The sequence below is a fragment of the Microcaecilia unicolor genome, chromosome 1, assembly GCF_901765095.1.
Source record: "Microcaecilia unicolor chromosome 1, aMicUni1.1, whole genome shotgun sequence".
In the NCBI taxonomy this organism is placed as follows: Eukaryota; Metazoa; Chordata; class Amphibia; order Gymnophiona; family Siphonopidae; genus Microcaecilia; species Microcaecilia unicolor.
In genome coordinates this window covers 624,452,624-624,480,409 of record NC_044031.1, presented here as the reverse complement: position 1 = coordinate 624,480,409, position 27,786 = coordinate 624,452,624, and the positions used below count along the sequence as shown (strand labels likewise).

The window sequence follows — 27,786 nt, the reverse complement described above, 5'->3', positions numbered from 1 at the left end:
ACCAAAGATCTATGAGGGTCACGTATGAAGTATGTCACATATGAGAGCATTGTCCGGCAGGTGTGTTTTAACTGAAAAAAGAACTACTGCCCTAGAGCCTCAGCAGAACATCTAGATTTGTCCAAATTTGTCAACCTTAATTTTCCTCAGATTTCTCACATTATTTTTGATTCCAATAGGTAATATTGTACTACCGATTTTATCCAAATGTGATCATTAAAAACAGAAGCTAATAATAATCAGATGCATGGAGATGGAAATTACAACCTGGTTTATTTGTTTCTCAGTTAGATATAGCTGTTGTATTGATACAGTTTTAGATGTCAAATTAATGTCTTGGGGAAGCAGAGATAGGTTCAGCTGTATGCAGAGCAGTAATACAGGGCTCACTACACAGTGACACTGGCTAGCACTACCACTGCAGGAAGAGCAGTAACACAACAGTAAACAGTACAGTGACGTTCCTATGCAAGATGGCTCCTCTGTTCGTGCTGACAATGTCAGCCTTATGATGCCACTCTAATACTTCAGCTAAAGGCAGAACTATGTACTAAATCTACAGGCAACACATTCTAGAAATGTTTTTACAGCAATTAATTAAAAACAAGTTTTGGATTATTTGGAGGGAATAATTGACTGGAATTGAGAAGTTGGGTTTCTTCTTGTGCAATGTCTGCATTTTCCTGCAACTTGTTTTGGGCTTCCTTGTGAAGCAACAACAGTTTAAAAAAGTGAAGGAAAGCGTCTTCCACTGTGAAAAATGGCTGTACTCTGATGGTGATCCTGGCTCGCCGATAGAGGCTCTCCACAAGTGCTCGACGCACGTATCTTGCTCGAATATTTGTATTGTTTGGGATCAGCACTTGTGCAATCAAGGCACCACATGTGGTCTGAATCTGGTAGTCATGGTACTGGATATCATCCACATTTGTGAAACCCTTATGATCAAGATGTAGTTTACCGTGTGCACTTGATAAAAGTTGTGGTGTATTTTCTTCATCCAGGAAATCATTTCTCCACCGGTTGATCATCATATGAGCTTCATACACATATGACTTGGAGTCAGACAATATTTTTGGTGCAGTCTGTACAATAAATTGAGCTAACATGTCGTTTCTGTCATCATGACAGATGAGTTCAGAGTTAGGAAATATCTTCTTCCCTGTCGGCACCTTGGTATAAGCACACTCATTGTTCTCCACTGGGCCACAATAATCCCAGGAGTTATCTGTGTAGCACCAGTAATAACTTTTGCCATGCAAGTCGCAGGGGTGGTCAACTCGGCAGGGCACGTTTCTGTAGGTGACATCGGGCAGTGGCGAGCAGTAATCCCATCCCCTTAATGTCTCACACCAGAAATAGTCTCTTCCCTCAGCTAAACACTCCCCCAAGCAGAGGGCTCCATAGGACCTAGTCCTGTGTGACACAACTTTAGGCTCAATCATCCCACACTTTTCATGGCTTCCTCTTTTCAAGTAACACCAGTGGTAATTTTCCCCATACTTTCCACAGGGATGGTCTCTTCTGCACTCTCTGCCATAGTAATCCACATTTACCTCAGGGGAGCAATAGTCATGAGAGATGCCAGTGTCACATTGGAAGGCTCCTGTGCTCCTTGCAGAGCACTCACCTTTGCAAGCCATGTTATCCGTTGATGTAAAATGATCCACATCATTAAAAATTAATCCACAAACTGCACGACTATTTAGGTATATCTCTTCTTTTAGATAGCACCAGTAAAAATCTTGTCCATATTTACCACAGGGGTGTTCATCTTTACATTCACGTCCCCGGTAATCCAGGCCTTCCTGTGGGGAGCAATATTGTGATTCTGCATCACCATTTTGGTTAATAATATTGCATTTGAATTCCTTTCCAGACTTCTTGCAGGTATCAGAGCAATAGCCCTCTAAGTGGGAGAAGAAGACTTTGCTGATGGCAGTTTGAAGTCTCAGAGCAATTGTCAGAGTCAGTAAAAGAAGAAACCTTGACCTCAGGCGCAGCTCCATCTTCAGACTCTGAAGTGAAGAAACAAACAACACTGTTAAATGAATGACCTGTCTGGTTGTATCCCTAGCCAGTCTGATTTCCAGGCTATCCACTAAAAAGATAATGGAGGCACTGCATGCAAATCTATCCTGTGCAAATTTGTTGTTTTTTTTTGTTACATTTGTACCCCACGCTTTCCCATTCATGGCAGGCTCAATGCGGCTTTTTTGATTATTGTTATTTTATATTTATTAAATTGTCTAACAAAAAATCACATACAAGGAAAACTACGCTCAAAGAGCACTTAAACAGGAAAAAGAGCTACCAACATCCAAATGAAATTATATCATACACAATATAAAAGGTAGATTTAGAAAAGGTAAAAAGCCAGGAAACATCAGACAAAAGAAGGAAATTCAGAAGGCTCTAAACCACCTGGTCAAACATTGCTCTTTCTCCATAAACAGGTGAGACAAACTTGAGTCAGAAGATGTAAATACTAAAAAATTGTTTTGCCTAGTGAAAGATTTGACAATCCCTTCATCTACCAGATCAGCTCAACTGAATTCTCTAGTTGTGCAGGATCTGGCTGATTATTTTGAATCTAAGGCTGCGCAAATAAGAGCTGAATTGAATGGCTCAAGGCTCATTTCTACTTCTATTTTAGCAGTTGAGATTATAGCTAAACCTATATGTGTAGATTGTTTGTGACATTATTTTCGCCCAATTGCTACAGATGAGGTCGCATTACTATTAAATAAGGTTTCTCATTCACAATGTTTTCTTGATCCAGTTCCTATGTATTTAATACCAAAGTCCCCAGTTACATCAGGGGTTAATGTGTTGTTACAAGGTTCTCTACCTGTAGATAAGGGAGTTGGCTTTGAGTCTATTCCCTCCAATTTTCCACCTGTAGCTAGTATTCCTTATTTGACTAAATTAATGGAATTTTATGTTGGTAAACTGATTGCTAAACACATGGATATATTTTATTGTTGATGTAAAACTGAGTTTGGATTTAGAGCATGCCACAGCACCGAATCTCTTTAATTGGTGTTAACATCTCATGTTAAGAAGTTTTTGTGCCAAGGGAAACAAATGGTGTTATTACAATCTGATATATCCGCTGCTTTTGATGCAGTTGATCATAATCTTCTTTTGGCTAGCTTAAGTGCTGCTGGACTGGGAGGAGTTGTACTAAAATGGTTCCAGGAATTTTTGCAGTATAGAAGTTATACTGTCAGGAAAAATAATGTTCTTTCCTGCTGTTGGTCTCCAGGTTGTGGTGTCCCTCAGGAGTCTCCTCTATCACCCGTTCTTTTCAATTTCTTCATGTCCTTCCTGGGTAATCTAAGCTTTAGCGCTGAAAAATTGCAGATTATATTCTACTTTTAGTTCTTACATTACCGAATATATATGATACCAGGGAGAGGCTATCTTTGTGCATGGAGAAAATTCAAAATCTGGCTTCCACAAATCTGTTAAAATCAGGGGCATAGCCAGACCTCAGCGGGAGGGGGGGCAGAGCCCAAGGTGGGGGGGGGGGCACATTTTGGCCCGCCTCCCTATCATCCCCCATGGCTGCTACTGCCTCCCTACCGCCGCCCTCCTGTCGCCGCTCCCTCCTCCATCGCCACTGCGAAGATACCTTGATAACACAGCATCTCTTCGATTGTCCTCCTTCCACCAGGTCTCTGAGACACCTATTTTATCTTGTCTTAAAAACTATATGTCAACACTTACAAATCCCCTCTCCCACTATCTGTTGGAGTTCCCCAGGGTTCTGTCCTTGGACCCCTTCTCTTCTCAATCTACACCTCTTCACTGGGCTCGCTGATCTCGTCTCATGGTTTTCAGTATCATCTTTATGCTGATGACACCCAGCTTTACCTCTCCACACCTGACATCACTGCGGAGACTCAGGCCAAGGTATCGGCCTGTTTATCCGACATTGCGGCATGGATGTCCAACCGCCACCTGAAGCTGAACATGTCCAAAACCGAGCTCCTTGTCTTTCCTCCTAAACCCACTTCTCCTCTTCCTCCACTCTCTTTCTCTGTTGATAACACCCTCATCCTCCCCGTCCCATCTGCCCGCAACCTCGGAGTCACCTTCGACTCCTCCCTCTCCTTCTCTGCGCATATCCAACAGACTGCCAAGACCTGTCGCTTCTTCCTCCTCAATATCAGCAAAATTCGCCCTTTCCTCTCTGAGCATACCACCAGAACTCTCGTCCACGCTCTCATTACCTCTCGCCTCAATTACTGCAACTTACTCCTCACCGGCCTCCCACTCTGCCATCTATCCCCCCTTCAATCCATTCAGAACGCTGCTGCACGTCTTATATTCCGCCAAAACCATTATACTCACACCACCCCTCTCCTCAAATCACTTCATTGGCTTCCGATCAGATATCGCATACAATTCAAGCTCCTCCTCCTTACCTACAAATGCACTCAGGCCGCGGCTCCTCACTACCTCTCCACCCTCATCTCCCCCTACGTCCCCGCCCGCAACCTCCGCTCACAGGACAAAGCCCTTCTCTCAGTACCCTTCTCCACTACTGCCAACTCCAGGCTCCGCTCATTCTGCCTTGCCTCACCCTATGCCTGGAATAATCTTCCTTTACCCATATGCCAGGCCCCCTCCCTACCCACCTTCAAATCTCTGCTTAAAACTCACCTCTTCAATGCTGCCTTCGGCGCCTAACCGCTCGAGAAATATAAAATACCCCAATCTATCCACCCTATCAGATTAACTGTTCACTCGTCCTCTAGATTGTTCACTTGTCCTTAGTTTGTTCTCTTGTCTTTTAGATTGTAAGCTCTTTGAGCAGGGACTGTCCTTCTATGTTTGAATTGTACAGCGCTGCGTAACCCTAGTAGCGCTTTAGAAATGATTGTTGTTGTTGTTGTTGTTGTTGTTATGTTCTTGACGACCAATGAAGATTTTGTAATATGGGCACAGCATGATCCCTCTTGCCTAAGCCCTCTAACACTACAATCTGTAAGCATAAGCGTTGCCATACTGGGACAGACCGAAGGTCCATCAAGGCCAGTATCCTGTTTCCAACAGTGGCCAATCCAGGTTCCAAGTATCTGGCAAGATCCTAACTAGAGGAGTGTGGTAGCCGTGTTAGTCCACTCTTAAGGTTATCAATAGAAATCAAACAAAATAAAACATGGAAAAGAAAATTAGATGATACCTTTTTTGATGGACATAACTTAATACATTTCTTGATTAGCTTTCGAAGGTTGCCCTTCTTCGTCAGATCGGAAATAAGCAAATGTGCTAGCTGACAGTGTATATAAGTGAAAACATTCAAGCATTACTATGACAGTCTGACAGGGTGGGAGGATGGGTGTGGGTAGGAGGTATGCATGGGGACATCAAAGCATATCATTGATATTCTAACAGGATGGGTGTGGATAATTGAGGGGTGGGGTGATCAACAGAGAAATACAGCTTTATGGTTTATAATGGGCTAGGAACCCCAGATCCTTGTTAAGTCCTTTCTGTTGAGTGTTAAAATATTCAATCATTCTGACTTCAAAGGTCTTACGTTCTTGTATGGTTTTAAAGTTACCTTTCAGGATTCTCACTGTGAAGTCACTGGTACAGTGTCCTGGTCCTGTAAAATGTTGACCAACAGGCGTGGGAACCCTACTGGCACCAGTATTGTTCATGTGATGTCTATGTAAATTGAATCTTGTCTTAAGCATCTGGCCTGTTTCTCCAATATAGCATCCTTCATTACATTTTTTACACTGAATGATATATACCACATTGGAAGATGAGCAAGTGAAAGATCCCTTTATGTTGAATATCTTTCCTTTGTGGATGACTTTGGGGTCCTGTGAAATATTTTGGCATAGTTTGCAACTGGATAAATTACAGGGAAGTGTGCCCTTCTGTTCCTTTTCAGTCTGTGATGGAAGTTTACTTCTGATTAGCTTGTGTTTTAAGTTGGGTGGCTGTCGGAAGGCCAGTACTGGTGGGGATGGGAATATCTCTTTCAGTAATTCATCCTCCTGGAGTATAGGTTGTAGATCTCTTATGATTTTCCTCAGTTTTTCCAGCTCTGGATTGTATGTCACTACAAGAGGGATTCTGTCTGTGGATTTTTTCTCCTTGTACTGTAGCAGATTCTCCCTGGGTGTTTTGAGGGAGGAGGCAATATTCTTGGAGATTATTTTGGGGTTGTAGCCTTTCTGTTTGAAGGATGCAGTCAGGGTCCCACAGACAGATGCAGCTACCTCCACAACTCCAGCTTCCATCCTTCACATACAAAAAGATCCATCATTTACAGCCAAGCCACAAGATACCACCGTATCTGCTCTGACCCAGGGGACAGAGACAGACACCTTAAAAGCCTGACTGCATCCTTCAAACAGAAAGGCTACAACCCCAAAATAATCTCCAAGAATATTGCCTCCTCCCTCAAAACACCCAGGGAGAATCTGCTACAGTACAAGGAGAAAAAGTCCACAGACAGAATCCCTCTTGTAGTGACATACAATCCAGAGCTGGAAAAACTGAGAAAAATCATAAGAGATCTACAACCACCAGGAGGATGAATTACTGAAAGAGATATTCCCATCCCCACCAGTACTGGCCTTCCGACAGCCACCCAACTTAAAACACAAGCTAATCAGAAGTAAACTTCCATCACAGACTGAAAAGGAACAGAAGGGCACACTTCCCTGTAATTTATCCAGTTGCAATCTATGCCAAAATATTTCACAGGACCCCAAAGTCATCCACAAAGGAAAGATATTCAACATAAAGGGATCTTTCACTTGCTCATCTTCCAATGTGGTATATATCATTCAGTGTAAAAAATGTAACGAAGGATGCTATATTGGAGAAACAGGCCAGATACTTAAGCCAAGATTCAATTTACATAGACATCACATGAACAATACTGGTGCCAGTAGGGTTCCCACGCCTGTTGGTCAACATTTTACAGGACCAGGACACTGTACCAGTGACTTCACAGTGAGAATCCTGAAAGGTAACTTTAAAACCATACAAGAACGTAAGACCTTTGAAGTCAGAATGATTGAATATTTTAACACTCAACAGAAAGGACTTAACAAGGATCTGGGGTTCCTAGCCCATTATAAACCATAAAGCTGTATTTCTCTGTTGATCACCCCACCCCTCAATTATCCACACCCAGCCTGTTAGAATATCAATGATATGCTTTGATGTCCCCATGCATACCTCCTACCCACACCCATCCTCCCACCCTGTCAGACTGTCATAGTAATGCTTGAATGTTTTCACTTATATACACTGTCAGCTAGCACATTTGCTTATTTCCGATCTGACGAAGAAGGGCAACCTTCAAAAGCTAATCAAGAAATGTATTAAGTTATGTCCATCAAAAAAGGTATCATCTTATTTTCTTTTCCATGTTTTATTTTGTTTGATTTCTATTGATAACCTGGCAAGATCCTAAAACTGATTTTATGCTGCTTATTGTAGAAGGTTTTTCCAAGTCCATCTTAATAATGGACTATGATTTTTTCTTTTAGGAAATTATCCAAATATTTTAACCCCTACTAAGCTACAAGATCGGTCTTTCGCAGCCTAGTACAATCCCTCGTACTCAGCCATCTGGATTACTGCAACTCACTATACGCAGGCTGCAAAGAGCAAACACTGAGGAAACTTCAAACGGCCCAAAATACGGCAGCCAGACTCATCTTTGGAAAGCCAAAATATGAAAGTGCAAAACCACTACGAGAGAAACTGCACTGGCTTCCACTCAAAGAATGCGTTACTTTTAAAATTTGCACATTAGTCCACAAAATCATTCATGGCGAAGCCCTAGCCTACATGTCTGAGTTAATAGACTTACCACCCAGAAACGCCAAAAGATCATCCCGAACCTTCCTCAACCTCCACTTCCCCAATTGCAAGGGCTTGAAATACAAGACGCTACACGCGTCAACCTTTTCTCACATGAGCACGCAGTTTTGGAATACACTGCCGCGCAACTTAAGAACGATCCATGAGCAAGCTTCCTTCCGCAGATTATTGAAGACCCATCTTTTTGAAAAATTTACGGAAAGAGCCAAAACACATAAAGTCCACACTCACTGTTCACTAATGCATCATACATCCACTTCTGAACTCCCATCCCCCGTAATCTCACATCACTCATACCCTTACTCACAGAAATATGCATACCATATGTCTTTATGCCTTATTATCGCCCTCTAAGCTCTCATTGTCTCCTTCCAATGTTTCAATGTTTGTGTTCCATTGTTACATTCCTTAACGACACCTCGATTGTCTCGCATAATTCTGCACAATGTAATCCATAACCAATTTGTAACAAACTGTATTTCCATCACTCATCTCATATTGTAAGCCACACTGAACCCGCAAAAAGGTGGGAAAATGTGGGATACAAATGCAATAAATAAATAAAATAAATAACTGCTTTTACAACATTCTCTGACTAGCAACAAATACCAGAGTTTAATTACACTTTGAGTGAAAGAATAGTTTCTCCAGTTTGTTTTAAATGTAATACTTAGTGGCTTCATTGTGTGTTGCCTAGTCTTAGTATTTTTGGAAAGAGTAAAAAAGCGATTCATGTCTACCCATTTCACTAAACTCGGCATTTTATAGACCTCTAATCATATCTCTCCTCAGCAGTCTTCTCCAAGCCGAAGAGCCCTAACCACTTTAGCCTCTCTTCATAGGGAAATTGTCCCATCCTCTTTATCATTTATCACCCTTCTCTGTACGTTTTCTAATTCTGCTGTATCTTTTTTGAAATGTGGACAAGTTATACATATCTGATGCAAGATGTTCCTGGACAAATGAATCCCAATCCTACTATAATTCCTGTCGTATAAAAATCTAATATAGTAAATTAGTTAATAGGACCATCAGAGGTGCGCTTCCTTGAGAGACACTGCTCCTATATATAGGAAGTGGATAACACCCAGTTCTTCATCGGTCCATTATATCGGTTGAAAATCTTTTTTAAAATATCTTTTTATAACTTTTTTATATATGGCAACACAAGTGATGGGACATTTATGGAAGGTTACCTGGACAAATGAATGCCATATCCTACAGACTTGAACTTGAATGTGTGACCTTGTTCTGTGCAAATGTTTTTGTAGTTTGATGTTTTGTTATTTTAGACTGGACACCACCCTTGATCTGTGTTTTAATTTCCCCCTCTTGGACCTCTTTCTGACTCCAGATCACACGGGGGACTAAAGATACCTATTTCACATAACAGGCTCTGTCTGATTTCTCCCACCTTCATTGTCACCCAATCACAAGGAGGTCTGCTCTGGGTTTGCATTAGGGGCTGTAATAGAAATCTAATTCCCATAACTACTGCTTTCTGTCTTCCTGGATCTAGGTATACTCTGGGCCATTTATGTTCCCAGATAATGCCTAATAAAAATCTGTCTAAGTTTCTCCAGAGACTGAGTGTATGTAATCTGCCTTGTAAACTAAATGTAAGGTAAAGAGAAGATAGAATAAAGACAGAGATAGATTTGAATAAATAGATACATTTTATTTCTTACCCAAAGACAAGTCTTCAAGTTGGTACAAGTACAGACATCAGACTTTAATCAGGTACATTCAGCAGAGAGATTCTGAGTACAACCGGACAGAGCTTCGCCCTCTGAGAAGACTCCCAGTTAAGGCACATTTTCCCCTCTTTTATACACAACCTCTCCATAGAAGTCAATGGTGGGAAACCTAGCTCTCAATTTCTGAGATGATACGTTCCCACGCGGGCTTATCAGTATGTTTTGGGAACAAGTTCTTTTTTCACATCTCATTTCTGAGACACCTGTTCCCTGTTGCAATAGTTTTCACATACTTTTCACACCATCTTAAGAACTCTGTAATAGGCTCCATTTTGTTCATCTTAAGAACTATGTAATAGGCTCCATTTTGTTCATCTGAGCCATCCTTTTTGTTTTTGTTTTCCCCAGTACAGGAGCTGAATTTGAATTAAAAATTGTACCAATTTGTAGCAGGACTCATTATTCAGAACCGCTTTTTACAGATTCTCAAATATTAAATCATGTACTTGTTATTTGGCCTAGTCAGTACTTCTTCAGTTATTTTAGGCTTCATAGCTTTGGCCCTCACTATTCCAGTGGTAGATCCAAAGCCAGGCCATATATTAACATTCCCCTCTTCACCCTATCCCATAGGGTGACACCAGGGTTAACGTACCGTGGTACCATCCATTCCAGAAGGTATTCTATGAGGCCATCAAATTATCTGAGTCTTAAGGTCAACTGGTACAATTTGTTTTGTTTACGGTGTGAACTCATCATCCTGACAATACTTCAATTATGTCAATCCTACACAAACTTATAGTTAGTACACTAATAATTTTCTGCAACCTTTTCATATGCCGGTTCTATCTTATTCATATCTATGTGATTGAGGCTTACTGTAGTGAGAGAGGTTTTATGAATGGGGCTAATCCATGAGATCATTTACAAAATCCCATGAAATATAGGTATGCGGGTATATTAACCAAGGTCTGCATGGATCTTGACATATGCATAATGACCTGGAAGTATGGGAAGTATTGTATATATCCGTTACCCTCTTGGAGCTTAGTCAAACCTACAGAAAGACATGCAACGTAAGTAAGCCTACACCAGAGTTAAACAATTGCATAACTCTTGTATCTGAGCAATATCAACTTCAATTTGAGTTACATACAGAAATAACGGGGAAACTCTTAGAAAAACAATTAGAACAATAAAGGAAATAATAGGAAAATAAAATAAAACCTTTTCTAGACAGGATTACTGCTAAAACTAAAAATAAAACAAAATATGAATCTATAATGTCCATAAACAGCAACAGTAGTTCTCAAATTAAGTATCAGTTCATGGTTGAGGCGGTGGAAGCGTTGAAGAATCTGGAAGGAGATCTAACAGGGCTGGGTTTTCAGGCTGGCTTGCTGAAGGAAGTTGCCGGTCTTGAGATGGTTAGGCTTGTAACATCTGGTTCTGCGGTTGAGTAAACCCGTATATTTTTCACATGGACCCAAGACTTGTGGTCCAGCAGTTTGCAAGGTGTAAAGATTATTGCTACAACCTTGGGGGATCTAACATCATTTGGGCCTGGATAGATCTTTATTCTAGGCATACACCATCATAATCAGTCCATCAAGAGCCAGAGGCTGGCAAAGGAATAAGCAAATAACTGTATGCCTGAATGATATATTGCTATATCTTAGTGGGCATAGTCAGGGTGAATTGAATAGACATGAAAGACAATGTAAACATGGAGAAAACAGTGCTAATTAAGTGCAAAAGCAAAAGGGAAACCAGAAGGGTTCAATAATGAAAAGCCAATTTACATAAACAACAATAGTATATATGAAATTATATCTCCTGATTGGTAGGGGTCAGAGCTTCAACTTCAACCCTCTTAATACTAGGAATTGGGATTTGCATAATATATCTACACTTCTGGCTTGCATAATGTGCAAGACAGATTGGTAATTATTACAAAGACAAAGACATGATCAAATAACAATGGTAAAGTATATGGAACAAAAGAGAAGATTATAAAAAACAATTAAAATTTAGAGATGATGGTAAATGTTCAATTATTGATGTATGGAGGGCAATGCGTTGCAATCTATCGCCAATAGATATGGAATCTTCACCTACGATGACTACCATTCACCAAGGGTTGAGCCCTCAGCTGCAGGAGGCCAGCAGGACTTACGAGTGAGATGATTCAGAAGGGTAGATTAGCAAATAGTCATATTCAGAGCAGAAGTCTAATGTGCAGAAATTTAAAAACTCATAAGTAGTCCAAGTGATGGAAGTATCTTCTGAAATCACGGTCGCTGTCCGCTGTAATAGAGAGCTCATACGTAAAGTGACATGTAGGTTCTGAAAAAGATGAGAAGCCTGCAAAAATATTCAATACAACAAATTATTTGAGAGCATAACCAAGAAAGTCTAAATTAATGACATCATTTGGACAAAAGAAAATTCTCATTGGAGAAGTTGGTGCTTCTTTTTCTTGCCAGAAGTCAGTTGCAGTAGAAGTACTAAACTAGAGGCGGTAGATCAGAAATTGGATTGACAGTCTTCACTCAACCTACAGGACTTAATAAATAGAGGTGATATAAGAAGTAAAATCAAGTGGTCAAATCTTAGCATAGGACCATTAGAAAGAATAGATTATAAAATGCATTGTTAGTTCCTTTGCGCATCAGTAGGTGGAGCATAGTGTCAATATATAATATCACAAATTACCAGTAGGAATAATAAAATGTTCTTTGTAAAGTTGATGTTGCTGGCACGGGAAGTAAGCAGAGTCTGAGGAAACATTGTGGTCAGAGTCTGTTCCAGGAAAATGCAGCTTTTAATATGATATTTAGAGAGATAGAGAAAAGCTAATATCAGAAATGTAAAAAACTATATATTTCTATGAGGCCTCCTCACGTGACCTTTACAAGGTTAAAATAGGTCAAATGAGAAGGACAATAACCTATAGTCCTCTGTAATAGGTCAGAACCAATTTGGAAAATAAAACTTATATTAAATTTTAATTTGATCATTTCTATGCTTTCACAATTTTGGGCCCTAAATTATGACAGCATATCAAGATTCACATTCAGAGGGATAGCTAAAAATAAGCTTATATATTCCCAGCAATCAATTTACAATTTAGAGTATATTTTAAATACAGAGGAGAAGCAGTTTTATAAGCAGCAAACAAGTAGAAACATTTTTTTTTTTTTTTTAAACATTTTAGTAAAATTCAAAATCAAAGATATAATAACAATTTTTATTAATGCAATAAATGTACAAATTGACCAGTATGATCTGAATTCCAAACAAAAAGTAACAAGGATAATACAGAATCATAGAATAGTTATTAAAATCTGAAACACGTAATGAATTCCTGTATCATATACTGAGTCCAAAGCATTTGTAAGATGAACTCTAGAGAAAATAAGAACTACAAGGGTTAATCTCTGTCATTCAGTCTTAAGGAAATCACGAAATAACGGTGCTTCCTGTATCTAATTTGAGTTTATTGCTCACTGCAAGCAGTGGATATTATGGTGACTGAAAATAGGTCTATACATCAGACAAAAACTGTAAGTTGAAATTTCTATATTAATACTTCATGCTGGTGTAATTAGTCTTCATAAAAGTAATACTTCAGGAGAGGAAAACAAGTTAATTACTTTAACTGGTTCCAGAGGTACGGTTCTCAATAAAAGGAAATTTGGCAATTGGAGCTAGTCTTATCTGAACATAGCTTTAAAATAATAGCAACCTTAATTTCTTTAGTTTTGATTTACCAGTTAGTTATGTTATGCAAGGGTTAATCTACAAACCCTATTGAGAACCAAAAATGCTGGAACTGTATCGTAAAACTATAAATCTTTAAGAGGCAGGGAAGGAAGTTTGAAAGTTGTAGATAAGACTTGAAAAGAAAACAGTTCGTTCATCTCAATAGAGAGCCAGGAAGTGAATATCAGCACTAGTTATTTTAAACAACATCACAAATAAACAGTGTTTTAGATGGCATATAATATAGAACCTTTCATAGTAATTTTCAAAGAACACATATTATAGAGAAATTTCAAAAATGAAGGCTTTATATTCATGAAAAAACTAAAGAAGTGAATGTCACATTAATTTAAACAGCATAACAGTTAAAGCAGAAAACATTTTAAAAATGTGCAATACACAGCTTTTATTTAAAAGGGATCCCGTATAGAGAAAAATGGCATAAATAAGTCAGTTAAGGTTTATATAAAAAAACATAAAATGAACATCCTCTGGGGATCGCTTATCCCTGCAGTTGATAAGAACTCCCCAGGGAAGGTATGCAAAAAAACAAATAAAGAACTTGCTGACTCAGTTAGGTCATTTGTATGGTACCATAAACATACACTTGCAATTAAACCTAAAAAAATATAAGATAAAGACATGTCACCTGTAATAGAAACAGAAACATACAGAGAAATGGTTTCTGGATACTAAATGAGGAGCTGAGTAGTATGAGTGACTGAGAGCAACAAAATCAAATCGGGTTTGGGGTAACGCCTAGTCATTATGGGGTGGGTAATATTGATCCCTAAATCTGTGGTCACTGCGGACGGTGTTGATCCGGGTTCCATAAAGGGAATGACTGCCGTTCAGGGGGATTTTGACGGACCTGCGATTTTCTAAATCTATATGGCTGTGTCTGAAGACATTCAGCAGCATAATGACCATATTGTTGGCAGCGATAACAGAGCACATCAGGATAGCGATCAGGGCTAGGCCGGGAACGGTAGTCTCGTTGTCGCCTAGTATCCTCAAGAGGGCCCCTTGGGGGACCTCGTTGGGGTAGAGAGCGACGACCTCGTTCTTCTGGGTAATCAATTCTACGGTCTGGGCGGTAGGGCCGATTTCGGCCATTATTGTCATAGCGTTGGTCAGCATACATAACAATAACAGGGGGAGAAGTGTCAGGAGTATTGGTATCAGGGTCAGAGCTCCTAGAGGCTCTTTTCTCTTTGAGATCTTCAGTCTGCAGCACTTCCAAGTTAGTGTGTACTGTCTTACGATGTTGGGCTTCATTTTGCTTGCTTTTAATAAGTCGTCTGCAATGATGAAGGATGTGTTCACGAATTTTAGGCCATTTTTCCAGGTGGAGACCCACGGTGTTCTCCAACTTAAGTTTAATTTCTGAAGGTAAGGTTCCCTTCAGTAAATGGTAGAATACTGGGAGGGCATTATCAGAGTCAAATTTTTTCTCTGTTTCTTCCTTATATAGGTCTTGGAGTCTGAGTAAATAAGCCTCAATAGGCTCTGAATCCATTTCCCATCTTTGGGAAGTGATAACCGAAAAGTCTTTAAGGGTCGGATACATGGTCCGGATTTCCTGAAATATTTTTGTCTGAATTTCAGTCAAAGGGTTACCATCATATTGGGTATCTGTAACAAATTTTGCATAGCCCGATTGAGTGAATATGTCAGTGACACTAACGTGTGGGGTTCTGCCCAGGAGCGCTTTCATATCGCCGACTGACAGAGTGGTCCCCAGGGTTATGTCTTGTAATTTCTTCAACCATCGATTACCTCCCTGTGCAATATCCGGGAGCTGTAGTATAAGGCTATTCAATTCAACCGCTGAAAGTGGAGTATATTCCGTATGAGGGACACCTCCGGACATTTTATTCAACAGGGGAAAAAGTTTTATTTTCTCCAATGGTTTCGTGGCGGTTGGGGGAAACTGATTCTCATACTTTTTCCAAACCTGAAAGCCCTGGATTAGATAAAGTGTTGTTTTCTGATCCCAATGAGGGTCAGGGTGATCATAAATGAGGTCTCTCACTAATGAGAGCTTGTCTGGTCGTAGGGATCCTTCACGTGGAAAAAGGGCGGACTGGGGCTGGAGTGCCTCAGACCATCCTGCAAGGTTATCAATCCATGGTTGAACATAATGCCATGAATTCTCATGTAATGCCACATATTGAGCAGGTGTGCTAGGTGGACCAGATAGGATAGGTTCTGTACTGGTATTTAGGGCGGGCAAAACTGTAGGATGATGGGGACTATCAATGACTGTAAGGCAGCGGTTAGATCCCTCATTAGTAAGATAACTTTGAGGGTGGCGTTGTCTGGTATGATGAGAAATAAGATCATGTTGTTGAGGAAAATCAGATTTTGGTGCAACAGATACCACGGTGTCCGGGGTATCAGGGCGCGGTTGTGTTGTCAGGGACTTGCGTAAGGAACGAAGTCCCTCTGAAACAAACGCGAGGCCATCTCCCATACTAGCCAATGCGTGACCGTATTGTTCTTCCGAGGGGACTGGGGTATTAGGTAACGTAAAACGAGGTGAATCGTCTGTAAGGGAAGGGATTACTTCACTATCTGAAAAAGGGGAGAAATGGAACATCGGAGGAGGCTCGTTTCGAATATCCTCTATGTCCGATTTTGTGGGGAGTTGTTGTTTTAAAACTTCCCATGCTTCGTCTAATGGGGAGAGTCTAACCTTCGGTCGCTCCTTATTAGCTGGTTTGGCTGGGAGTACCAAGGGACGCATTGGCCGTGCACCTAACGTGTCCCATCTAGGGTTCACTGGAGCAGGGGGCGGTTTAATGAAACCCCGATCATAGAGTTCCTGACAAATAGCCCGTGTCTGTGTAGCAGGACTACATGGAATGAAACCCATTTGTCGCAATTGGGATAGGATAGACTGTAGGGATTCAGCGGGCAAGGGACCAGTTTGGACAGAAGAGTCCAAACGTAGTGGTGGAGGTGATGTCTGAGTTGTGTGCCCCATATGTGGGTAGGTAGTCGTTTGGGTGGTCATGTGTGAGGTCAATCCTGATCTTAGACCAGGACAAGTGGAGGTCTGGGCAGCCACATCAATTTGATTGATGGTAGGGTGCTGGACGGTGACCGGAACCGGTGGGTTCGGGACACAAGGGTATTGCTCAATAATGGGAGGGGGTATTTCAATCTCATAGCCTCCAATAGTACGATATACATGAGGCGGTGGTGGGGTTAGCGTCTGGGTTGTTGCTTGCATCGTTGGAGCAGAGGTAACAGTGGGTAATTGGGCCGAAATCAGGGCTACTGGTTGGGCCACTGGGATTGTTGAAGGGGTTAAAGGCGTCTGAGTTTGTACTGACCCCTGAGATATTGGAATTGGGTCTTTTTGTGATGAGGGAAGAGATAGATCAACTAAACCGGCAATGTGTACGGTAGTAGGTGGGTCAAATCTGATAGGAGCGGGATGTACTGCAGGCAGCGAAGGTATCGCTGTCTGTGATTCTTGAGATAAGGGGGTCTGTGTCTGAGATCCCTGAGAAATCTGTAGCTGAGGTTTATCACAATATCCTGGGGGTATTGGTGTATATCCCACTGCACATGGTAGAAGCTTGGTAGTACCTGCAGCGGTAGCAGCATCATAGGGTGGAGGGGCCGTAGGTGTTATTGCCTCTTGGCAAGGGGTTTGATCGCAATCAGACCTTGCTAGGGCTCTGTCATGCTGGTTTTGTGCAATAAGTATGAATTTATTAATAGCAGCTAAATGCTTATCCCTAGATTTTCCTGTTTTGTTGGATTCATTGTAGCAGATCAAGGCTTGGAGCTTACCCTGATCAAATGAACCCTTTGTTGGCCATTCTAGTCCTGGGTCTTTAGCGGACCAAACAGTGTGCCAGGTCTGACATAAACGGGAAAGTTCTTTTTTATCAGCGGGGAAAAAGTTAAGAACTCTTTCCAGGGGGCTAGTGGAGGACTGAGTGGACATAATGGATTTAGGAGTAAGGGGAAAGCAATCCACATGGGGGGGGGGGGAGGTGTGCAGTGTAAAATGGCAAATTAAATCTCAAATTAGATCCTAGTTCGAAGAATTATAATAGGTACCTCTATAAATATATATACATAAATAAAAAGGGTGCAAAAGAAGATCATTCAAAGGAAAACATGCATCATGCGTATAGAAAACACCTTTATACTCACGCGTCTTCAAGAGCGTCCCAGAAGTGGAACCTAAAATATAAATTACTAATTGGCGGAAAGCCCTATGCTTTTGCCGCAGGTTATATTAACAAAGAAATGATAGCCATGAATATGAGAATAGCGCAGGAGTCAGTTGTGTCACTTACTATATATAACCTACTCTAAAAATACTGCCCTCCAGAGTATGCTTCTATAGAAATTGACCATGGGATAACACTCGCCATGAATTTTGACATGGGATAACACTCGCCATGTGATGGGACTACACTCGCCTGGGATCGCACATGGGATAACACTCGCCATGAATTTGGATATGGGATAACACTCGCCATATTGAAAACCCCAAAAGTGGGGGAAGCAAAAACTCCAAAAAAGATTTTAGCGAACAGCGAAAATAAGTTCTCTAAAATTAAAGGGCAGCGATCTAATTGGTTTTCGCCGGTTAGAAATATGGGAATACACTCGCCATATATGGGAATACACTCGCCATTTTGTCGCTAACCCCCAATAGATGCTTAAATATTCGTCTAAAAGAGAACAAAAATTTAGGGCCCCAGTCAACCTGTATACAATCTCAACCAATGCCTTAGGCGTCCCTTTATTGTCACGGCGATCATCTATACAGGTAACCCCTATATGGGCAATAATGCCGAATCCGCAGGCCACTCCGAAAATGGAATGGAAAGTCTGCTCAAATCTAATAAATGAGATACCGTCATCCATTGAAGGAGCACCCTCAATGGATGTAAGTCCCAGACATCGGTATCAAACCCAATGGTTATAGCGTGACACTGGTATATAAGAAAACAATAAAAGTATAGTATGTCCCAGGGAAAAAGCCCCTGAAAATTACTATAGAAGTGATAGAAAAATAGAGAGAGAAAAACGAAATATTCCAAAGCAAAACAAATGTAAGCTCTTTGGGAAAGTCACAGTCATAAAAAGAGCCTTTAGTTGGAACACCTTAGTCAGGACAAAAAATGTGAAAAATTCCACGTTCATCATTCACTAGACAATATATTTTCCACTCAACAAACCAGGAGAAGGAAACTCAAAAGCATTAGAGCGGAACAGTAACAATAAGAAAGCCTGCAATACAAGGGCAAACAGTACAAATAAATTCATTCATACCTGTAGTAAAAGAAGAAAACTAATTAGGAAAGATAAGTGTACATATTATATGATAAAAACTGGGCCTACCTAATTTGTAATGTAAGGCAAAAATAAGCTGTAAGGGTAGGTTGGAAGCTGTATATGAAAACAAAATATAGACTTAAACAAGACATGAAACTACTACATACTATAATAAGGGTAACAGAGGAGAACCATATATATAACTGGAAAACCGATTTCAACAAAAGGCAAGAAAATGTATATTAACAAAGACATTATAACATAACATACTAATCAGTGACTGAAATGATATGTCTAAATGATGACAAACAGAACAGCTGCAGCATTAGAAGGAAAGAAAAGGTGGATTGGGTTATAAAGAACCAACAGGAAATAACTGAAGAAGTGAAGCAACGCTGTATTCTCATGGCACGCAGTCATCATCTTCTCAACAGAAAAGGGAAAACATATTTTATATGCATATCTATTAAGGTCTTTAAAACGAGTACGTCATTAAAACAGAGCACAAGAAACCTGAACTATATGAGAATCTTATCTAGAGAGTGAATAAGATCCCCTCATATCTAGCGCAGTATAACACAAACAGTAAAATAGATAATGCAAGCAATAGAAGCTGATGGGCGGGGACAGCATAGCGCCTAGCTTATAACGGGGGCAAGATATAATCCATATAGCGTCTAAGCAAATTTCAAATAGGAAAATAAATAACAAACCTTAAGCATTAATTAAGAGTATAACATTATCCCAAAATAAATTGTAAATTAAAAGGGTGTGATAACAACTGCTAGGACAAGTACAAATTTAATAAAACAACTGAAAATAGTAGCCAAGAGACTATCAAAATTAAAATAAAATAAATAAGTGGCAGAGAAGAGAACGTAACCTTACAGACAGACTATATGTAAGAGCAGGAAGCATAGTCAGGAGAAAAGAAGGGTGCCGTTGCAGTACAGGGCGAAAGGTTATTACCGGAGATTATTAGAAACAGGATAATACATTCCAAAGCTAGAGATTAACAGATACGAGAGACAGAGAGGGCAGAGAATGGAGGGGAAGTTATTTATAAAACAGCCACAGAAAAAAAGAAAAATAGACAGCTATGCACTTGTAAATGGGGAAAGCAAAAATACAGAGAAATGAGACTGCAAGTATAGAGCGAGAAGTCTCAGTCATAAAAAGCTGAGAACTTGAAAACAGCCGTCGAGAGGAAACAGACCTTTCCTTTATTAGAGAGAAGTAAAACAAAAGTGGCTAGAGAGCTGAACGCCGTAATCGGTGTATCCAGCTAACGGTGAAAGAAAGTTATAAATAAACAAATAAAATAAGGAGACATACAAGCGGGTACGAGGAAAAAGGGACACACTCCGAACAGCAATCTTATCAGGGGTGTGCACAGAACGAAACTGTAATAACAAGAGGAAACAAAGGTAGCTGTGCAGTTTTAAATAGAATGCAGGAAGTGTGGTTCACAGCTAGAAAGGTAGCAAGAAAGAATTTTGTTTTAAAGGGAGAAAAACATGTGAGCTCTTCGGGTAAGGCACCTTAGTTTACAGTGTATACTAAGGTTGCCACACAGCAAACTATGAAAGGAAAGCTTGGAGGTAGTAGAGCGGAACAGAAAGGAAGCTAGGGCAAGCAGTACAAACTCAGTCATGCAAGACGAACAAAGCTGAAAAAGACTGTGAAATACTTAACCTTGTAGGACAGTTTTGACATACGTAACTTAGTGTTAAAGATTATAGATGGGCAGCGGGCCAGCACTGCCATTATAGAAGTAAAAGTTATGAGAATTTGAGCACAAATATTTTTACAAGAAAGAGTCTGTAGCTAGCATGCTCTGGAAATCACGCTATATTCCTGTATTATAGAGCACAAGCACAATATGATAGCATTTAAATGTAACAAAAACAGTTGCTTCTCAACAATATAACCAAAATATGCAACAGTCTTCCTAAAACACTACCGGTTGAACATCCAACAAGAAATACATGCGTATTAATCATACTAAGGTAAATGTGACATGATAGTGGAACATTAAGACATATATCTATGCAGGGCAAAAGAAAGTAACATCTGTAGGAATTAAATAATACCATTTAAAGTACGAAAACCAGGATCATATAACATAAATCATGGGGGGCCACGTAAATGAACTATCAACATAATACCAAAAACAGATTAAAGAAGCATTGCAATGTAATCACAGAAAGCCGCAGTAGGACAAAAAGGGAAAAAGCCGGTTTTGCAAGGGGTAAGTTATGCATGTTTGAAGGAAAGATACCTTTTTAACACTTTGTAGGCACATGGTATAGCACAATGAAGTCTATCAGGCTGTCACTAGCAGCGCAAAAATAAAGAAACCTGTCTCGGGTTTAAAATCATGACTTAGAGACAGAGTGAGAAAGCATTAGAGTATCTATTGTTTAAGGGAAGTAAGCTGAAATAGAGGGCAACGCACAAAAGTCAAAGCAGTATGAGCATAAATTTTGGGGAGTGGGAGACAACGTCCTAATAAAAGGAGAATGCAGAGTCTTAGACTAAGATGCGGTGTCATAATCTTAAAAGTGAAAGAAAAAGAATACATCCGTATATTGTTACATGCTCAGAGGTGCCCGTCTAACGGACTTGGCAGCATGAGGCATGAAAAGATAAGTCATTTAACAATTATGATACCTGCTAAGGAAATATACCAGAGAATTAGATATAGTTAGATGAATTTAGGAGGATAAATGACCGGTTAACTTGTACCGCTTCAGCATAGAACAGAAAAAACGGACGGAGAAGGGGAAAAAAATTACTTTCTTAGCATTTAAAAATGAACTGAGCCTCCTCTGAACTGATAAGGCAGCTAAAGTGGGCAAGCTTCCCAGATTGTCGTGTCCTTGAGATAGTGAGCTACAGCGCTTATTAGGGAAAACTCTTAAAAGTTACAGAAACATGTGAGGGAAAATAAAAAAGGGTTTAGAACTTCAGCTCCTCGGGCAAACTCAAACAGATCCACAAAGGCAGACTCGGAGCCCAAGAGGGAGCACACATGCAATACAACAACTACTAACAATGTAACAAGCTGTGTTCCAGAAAGAAAACCAAAACCCACAGCGCATGGGACTGGGAAGGAAAAAGACCAGTCCCACAGGGAATCAAAAAATGATTTCCAGTTAGCACCAGAAGCCAAAAAGGTGCATGCAAGGTGTTAAGTTACCCCAATTAGTATCGTGCGGGCCACATCCCTATAAACTCTCCACGGACCACGAACAGTCGGCGGAGCATCAGAGAAGAGGGCAGGGAGGATTAGGAAGGAATTCAGATTGGATTTAAGGAAAAAAGAAATGGCTATGGGGGTGGGGTGAGAGCACAGGACTGAGCAGCAGTGAAAAAGGACAATTAGGTGAACTACGCAGTAAATAATAACGGACAAGAAATGCGCTTCAAAGTGAAAAAGCCAAGCCAGATTTAAACAGGTGGAAGCCAGTGCCTGGTATGACAGCGGCATACAGAGATAAGAACTGAGAAAAGCAGAGACGGAACAGTATAGTTCACACAAGAATCCAAATCAGACGGAGTGCAGAGACACACACAAAGATGCAAAAGGAAAAAAAAGGACGGAATAAGAGATACTACGCAGTTATTCATAACAGCTGAAAAGATAGCACCGGAGCATAAGATAGAAACTATATATCTGTAAGGAGAAACGGAAATCAGAGGTTATAATGCAGCGTAAGGAAAAATAGCCGAGAGAAATGTAGACAGGAAGGGGGGCTGTGGGCTGTTAGAGGGAAAGCATAGTTCAGAGAACTAAAAGAACTGAATAGGGTCTTATGAGAAGTGTAATACGCAAAGATTTGGATACGGCTTGCACTTGTTCAAAGTCATGGGAGGCAGAGAAATTTAGAGATAAGGGGAAAACAACAGTTGAACGGAGGTAAGCAGCTACAAAGCTGAGCCCCGTAATTAGTGTTTGCAGCTGAAAAAAGAAGAGAGTTGTAGGAAGTTCAAGAGAAGGAATGAGGAGGAATAGAGTCGCACACACAGAGTGAAGGCAGTGAAAAGGTGGGGGCTGTCAGTTTTAAGAACAGAGAAAACAGAAGGAGTTTAGAGGAGAGCAATCTGAAAGCGTGCTGTTCTCCCAGAGTAAAGAAAATTCCCCCGATCCGGGAACATACAGAAGCAAAAAGAGCAAGGATAGACCCAGGGGACTGATAGGCAGAGGTAGGCAGAAGAAGTTAGGATAAAGGAGAAAAGGGATTGGGGAGAAAAGAAAAAGAAAGAACAGAGTGAGAACAGAGGGACAGGGATTTGAAAAGCAGGGATTAAGACTGAACACAAGGTGGAATGGGAAACAGAAAATGCACAATCTCTAAGGATTGTTAAGCGAGTATGCTAGCATAAAGACCAATCCAAAGATTTTGAACATTGAAATAAACTTACAGCAAACCCCAAATCGCAGTCGCCTGGATTCGTTGTTATGCATCTTTCACACAACAAGCACAGTCTTGCGCACCTCTCGCAAATCAAAGAGATGGACAGGATAGGAGAAAGAAAGAGGGTGAGAAAGAACAGAACAGAAAGTAGAAGTGAAAGTTAGAACTCAAAGAATCATCCCCACTGCATTAACAAAGTAGGGAAAAGAGATCAGCATAGAAAAGGGCAGAGAAGCAGGTGTGTTAGTTCAGCGCAGGGCATGAAGAAAATCAGGGAAGAAAGTAAAAAGACAGAAGAATAGAAGAGTATTTAAAGTAGGGGTGAGAACGGACAGAACATTGGTGCCCAATACCCCTGAAGTGGGCAGTGTCCGTGATAGGGGAAAAATGAAGGAATAACAGCAGGGAGATTGGGGAAGGAAAGAAGAGAAAAAATGAGAAAAAAGTGAGAGAAAGATAACATAGAACATTTGAACGCACAATACAAGTATCCCCTCTTGCGTTCAAAAAAAAAAGAAGAGAAAGAAGGATAGAGTGAACGGTCAGCATACGGCTGGTCACCACTGTTTTAATTTCCCCCTCTTGGACCTCTTTCTGACTCCAGATCACACGGGGGACTAAAGATACCTATTTCACATAACAGGCTCTGTCTGATTTCTCCCACCTTCATTGTCACCCAATCACAAGGAGGTCTGCTCTGGGTTTGCATTAGGGGCTGTAATAGAAATCTAATTCCCATAACTACTGCTTTCTGTCTTCCTGGATCTAGGTATACTCTGGGCCATTTATGTTCCCAGATAATGCCTAATAAAAATCTGTCTAAGTTTCTCCAGAGACTGAGTGTATGTAATCTGCCTTGTAAACTAAATGTAAGGTAAAGAGAAGATAGAATAAAGACAGAGATAGATTTGAATAAATAGATACATTTTATTTCTTACCCAAAGACAAGTCTTCAAGTTGGTACAAGTACAGACATCAGACTTTAATCAGGTACATTCAGCAGAGAGATTCTGAGTACAACCGGACAGAGCTTCGCCCTCTGAGAAGACTCCCAGTTAAGGCACATTTTCCCCTCTTTTATACACAACCTCTCCATAGAAGTCAATGGTGGGAAACCTAGCTCTCAATTTCTGAGATGATACGTTCCCACGCGGGCTTATCAGTATGTTTTGGGAACAAGTTCTTTTTTCACATCTCATTTCTGAGACACCTGTTCCCTGTTGCAATAGTTTTCACATACTTTTCACACCATCTTAAGAACTCTGTAATAGGCTCCATTTTGTTCATCTTAAGAACTATGTAATAGGCTCCATTTTGTTCATCTGAGCCATCCTTTTTGTTTTTGTTTTCCCCAGTACAGGAGCTGAATTTGAATTAAAAATTGTACCAATTTGTAGCAGGACTCATTATTCAGAACCGCTTTTTACAGATTCTCAAATATTAAATCATGTACTTGTTATTTGGCCTAGTCAGTACTTCTTCAGTTATTTTAGGCTTCATAGCTTTGGCCCTCACTATTCCAGTGGTAGATCCAAAGCCAGGCCATATATTAACATCTGCTAGTTAGCAAAGGCAGTATAGCAAATATAAACAAACTGAACCTAAACACCCCAAACCCAGCTAAACAGGGGTCCAATGTAATTCCCTAAAATGCAAGAGAGAGACCCAGTGGCCGATGATGGACAGAAGCAGGCCTATCTTTTCTCTCATTTCATGCAGAGTCTGTTTCTGAATAGGTCTCTATAATCTCTCTGATTCTGAAGATAGAGTGAAGAGGGTTTCCTTTTTAAAGTGTAGCAGGGCATCACACAAACTAGTTTCTTAAAATACTGTAGACACCTGTGCATCAGATACAGGGGAATAAAACAATGCCTTCAGCAAATTGATAGAATATGTAAGAAATATAGTGTTTTCGTTGCTGCCGCTGCTCCGTTCATGGGTCTGCGCGGTGCCGTTGGTTGGTTTTCCACCAGCTCCGTCCGTCTCCCTCGGGGCTCGCTAGTATTTCATCAACATTTCGGCGGCCTCTGCCGTACGAAGCAGCAACGCTGGATCCGGTTCCTCGGTTTGCACTGTCCTCTCGAATGGATAAAGCTGGTTGAGGTAGGAGAGACTCAAATGCCTATCGATTGTGCTGGGTGGGAGATATGGGGAGGTTCAGACGTCTCTTGTTGTGCTGGTGGGAGGGTGGTGAGCGGAAGGCAAGTTTGGGCACGCGGGTCTCGTTCGTTCCCCCTTGGGGAGAGGTGCAGCTGCCTCTCCCTGCTTTCGGGGGCCGCTGCAGGTTCTTTGCCCCTCCTCTTACTCCGATCACCATTAGCGTTGTCTCTAGGCTCTGTTTGCCACTCTCCTCTCAGTTCTTTTTGCGATTCGTGCGACCTGACCTGTGATCTTTTATCTGGCCCGCGATCTCATCAGGTGGATGGCCACGAGGTTGGTTGCTCCTCCAGACGGGATCATCTGCCAGATCCCACTATAATCGCTCCGTTGGTCTGTCTGGGGTCCGACTGGGGTTGGGCACCCGTTCCTAGCTGGTTTTGTAGCAGATTTCAGCTATTTTTACAGCTCATTTCAGCTAATTTCTGGCCAGGGTCTACGGAGCCAACTGCTCCGTGACCTCTAGATAGCGGCCATCTTGGATGGCTGGGACACCTTCATTCTGACTATAAAAAACTGACTGCAAAGAACCAGTCATAGTGGTAAAAAAGAAAAACACCACAATGGCATTGATCATAGAGGTGTCAGTCCCAAGAGATTACTCTATGAATCATGTGGAGAGAAAGAAGATCCTCAAGTACCAAGAAGTGCCATCTGAGACCAAGAAAAATTTGGCAGAAAGACACAAAAATATTTCCATTGTTTTGGTGCCATAGGCTTAATTGAAAAGAATTTTTAAGTACACCTGGATAGGTTACCTATACTTATTACATCTTATGAACTCCAGAGTAAGCTCTCTTTGGAACGATGCAAGTACTACAGTGAGAATTAGCAGTACATTTGGGAGACTGAGATCATATTCCATGTACCCTGGCTTAGGAGTGAGGTTCGTTCCTGTCACGGTATGCACAAAACTAACCCAATTGGAGACACTACTCCCCCCCCCCCCAAGAGATTATTATATTTAAGAATAAAGCAAACTTAAATGTAGATGTTTAGCTTGCCTTTCCAAATAATACTCAAAGCAGCTTAGAACATTATTCACATTCAGGTACAAAAAGTCCCTTCCCAGAACAGCTTACAATTTAAGTGAGTGCCTGTAGAAGCAGGAAATAAAGTGACTAGTCCCAGGTCACAGTGAGAGTCAGTGTGATTGGAAGCCTGGCTATCCTGGATCCAGTGGCGTAGCAAGGGCGGGGCGGTGGGGACGGTCCGCCCAGGGTGCATGCTGCTGGAGGGTGCAGAGAGCAGCCGTGTGCCTGTTTGCTCCACTGGTTCCCTGCTCCCTCTGCCCCGGAACAGCCAAGAATGCACCCGGGGAGGGGGTGTCATTGCGCCTGGGGGGGGGCTTGATGCGTCGAGGAGGGGGGGTATTATTGTGCCGGGGGGGGGGGTGTCGTGCTGCACCCTGGGGGGACGGACGTCGCTGCACCTGTGGGGGATGCGCAATGGCGATCCGCCACGGGTGGCAGCCGACCTTGCTACGCCACTGCCTGGATCTCAGGAGAGTACTTCAACCACCAGACCCAGGCCTAGATTTAGGTATAGGCAACAGCCCAGGGCACCAAATGTTAAAGGTGTGAGGAACCCAAGTCTAAAGAGGAGCCCTCTCCCATCTACTTGAGGGCTGCCCACTAGTGCCAGTTCACAGAGACCCACCTGTATGGATTCTTACAACAAATTACTTTCTTATGCATTATTTTTTGTTATGTAGCCTATACTGTTTATTATAAGCCACATTTAACTCAAACTTTTTTGGGATAATGTGGGATATAAATGTCACAAATAAAATAAATATACTACAAACTGGACAGACCTAGATCTGTAGACGTGTTAATGCAAAAGAAATCAATTATCTATGACTACTTATACCTCATGTTTACAGTCTCCTCTGAGGCTTTTGCTTTATAATACAACACAATACAAAACAAAACAAAACAAGAAGTGGACATTTTCTGTCAGGTTTCACACTCTAATACTCTACATTATACCTCTAGCTTCTTTCTGCTTTCTTTCACTTTATACAAACGAGGCCGACACTTACCTTTTTCTATCAAAGAAAGTGAATGTTGTAGATTTTTGTGGGCACAGTTGAAGGACAAACAGTGTGTTCATCCACCAAAAACACATAGAAGACACCAATCAAGTTAAAGACAAGACCTAGAGAGCTACTCCCTTCGTCAGGTCCCTGCAGAATGAGCCAAGGCTGTACGAGAAATCATCTGATCTGATCACTCCACTGCAATGTTTCTCTAAACTGGAACTAGATTAGATTAGAGACAGGTAAGGGTAAAGGTGGGACCTTGACTGGACATCATTGGGAGCCCTTCCAATCATCACATTTGTTCGTTTGTTTGATTTAGTAGCACAAGAACAGGACAGATGGCAGCAGGAAGCTTTACTTGGCCCATCCAAACTGCCTTGTTAACCCTTCCTACTGTGTTACCCTAGAGGCGCAACCAGGTTTTGATGTCAGGGGGAGCAGATGTTTGTAAAATAGGTGCTGGTTGGTGTTGGCCAGGCGGCAGTGCTGGTGTTGACGCTCAGGTGGGGTGGCTATGGCAGGCACT

General features: G+C 41.2%; 1 protein-coding gene across 2 annotated transcripts; it reads right to left on the bottom strand.

The window, feature by feature from the left end:
* Positions 1 to 254: 254 nt before the first annotated feature.
* LOC115481375 lies at positions 255 to 27,464 on the bottom strand. 2 transcript variants are annotated; one of them, XM_030220464.1, is made up of 2 exons: positions 27,261 to 27,464; positions 255 to 2,018 (listed from the first exon to the last, which is right to left on the bottom strand). In XM_030220464.1, exon 2 carries the CDS (start codon positions 2,007 to 2,009, stop codon positions 594 to 596), a length of 1,416 nt encoding a protein of 471 aa, XP_030076324.1. In that variant the 5' UTR covers positions 2,010 to 2,018; positions 27,261 to 27,464; the 3' UTR covers positions 255 to 593. The 2 variants fall into 2 exon arrangements, with proteins under 2 accessions (XP_030076324.1, XP_030076331.1); XM_030220471.1 differs by lacking the exon at positions 27,261 to 27,464 and adding an exon at positions 26,299 to 26,368.
* Between the last annotated feature and the right edge of the window lie 322 nt (positions 27,465 to 27,786).

Excerpts from the sequence above, each read along its gene's own strand:
- LOC115481375 (XM_030220464.1), bottom strand. The coding sequence starts at position 2,009 with ATGGAGCTGCGCCTGAGGTCAAGGTTTCTTCTTTTACTGACTCTGACA.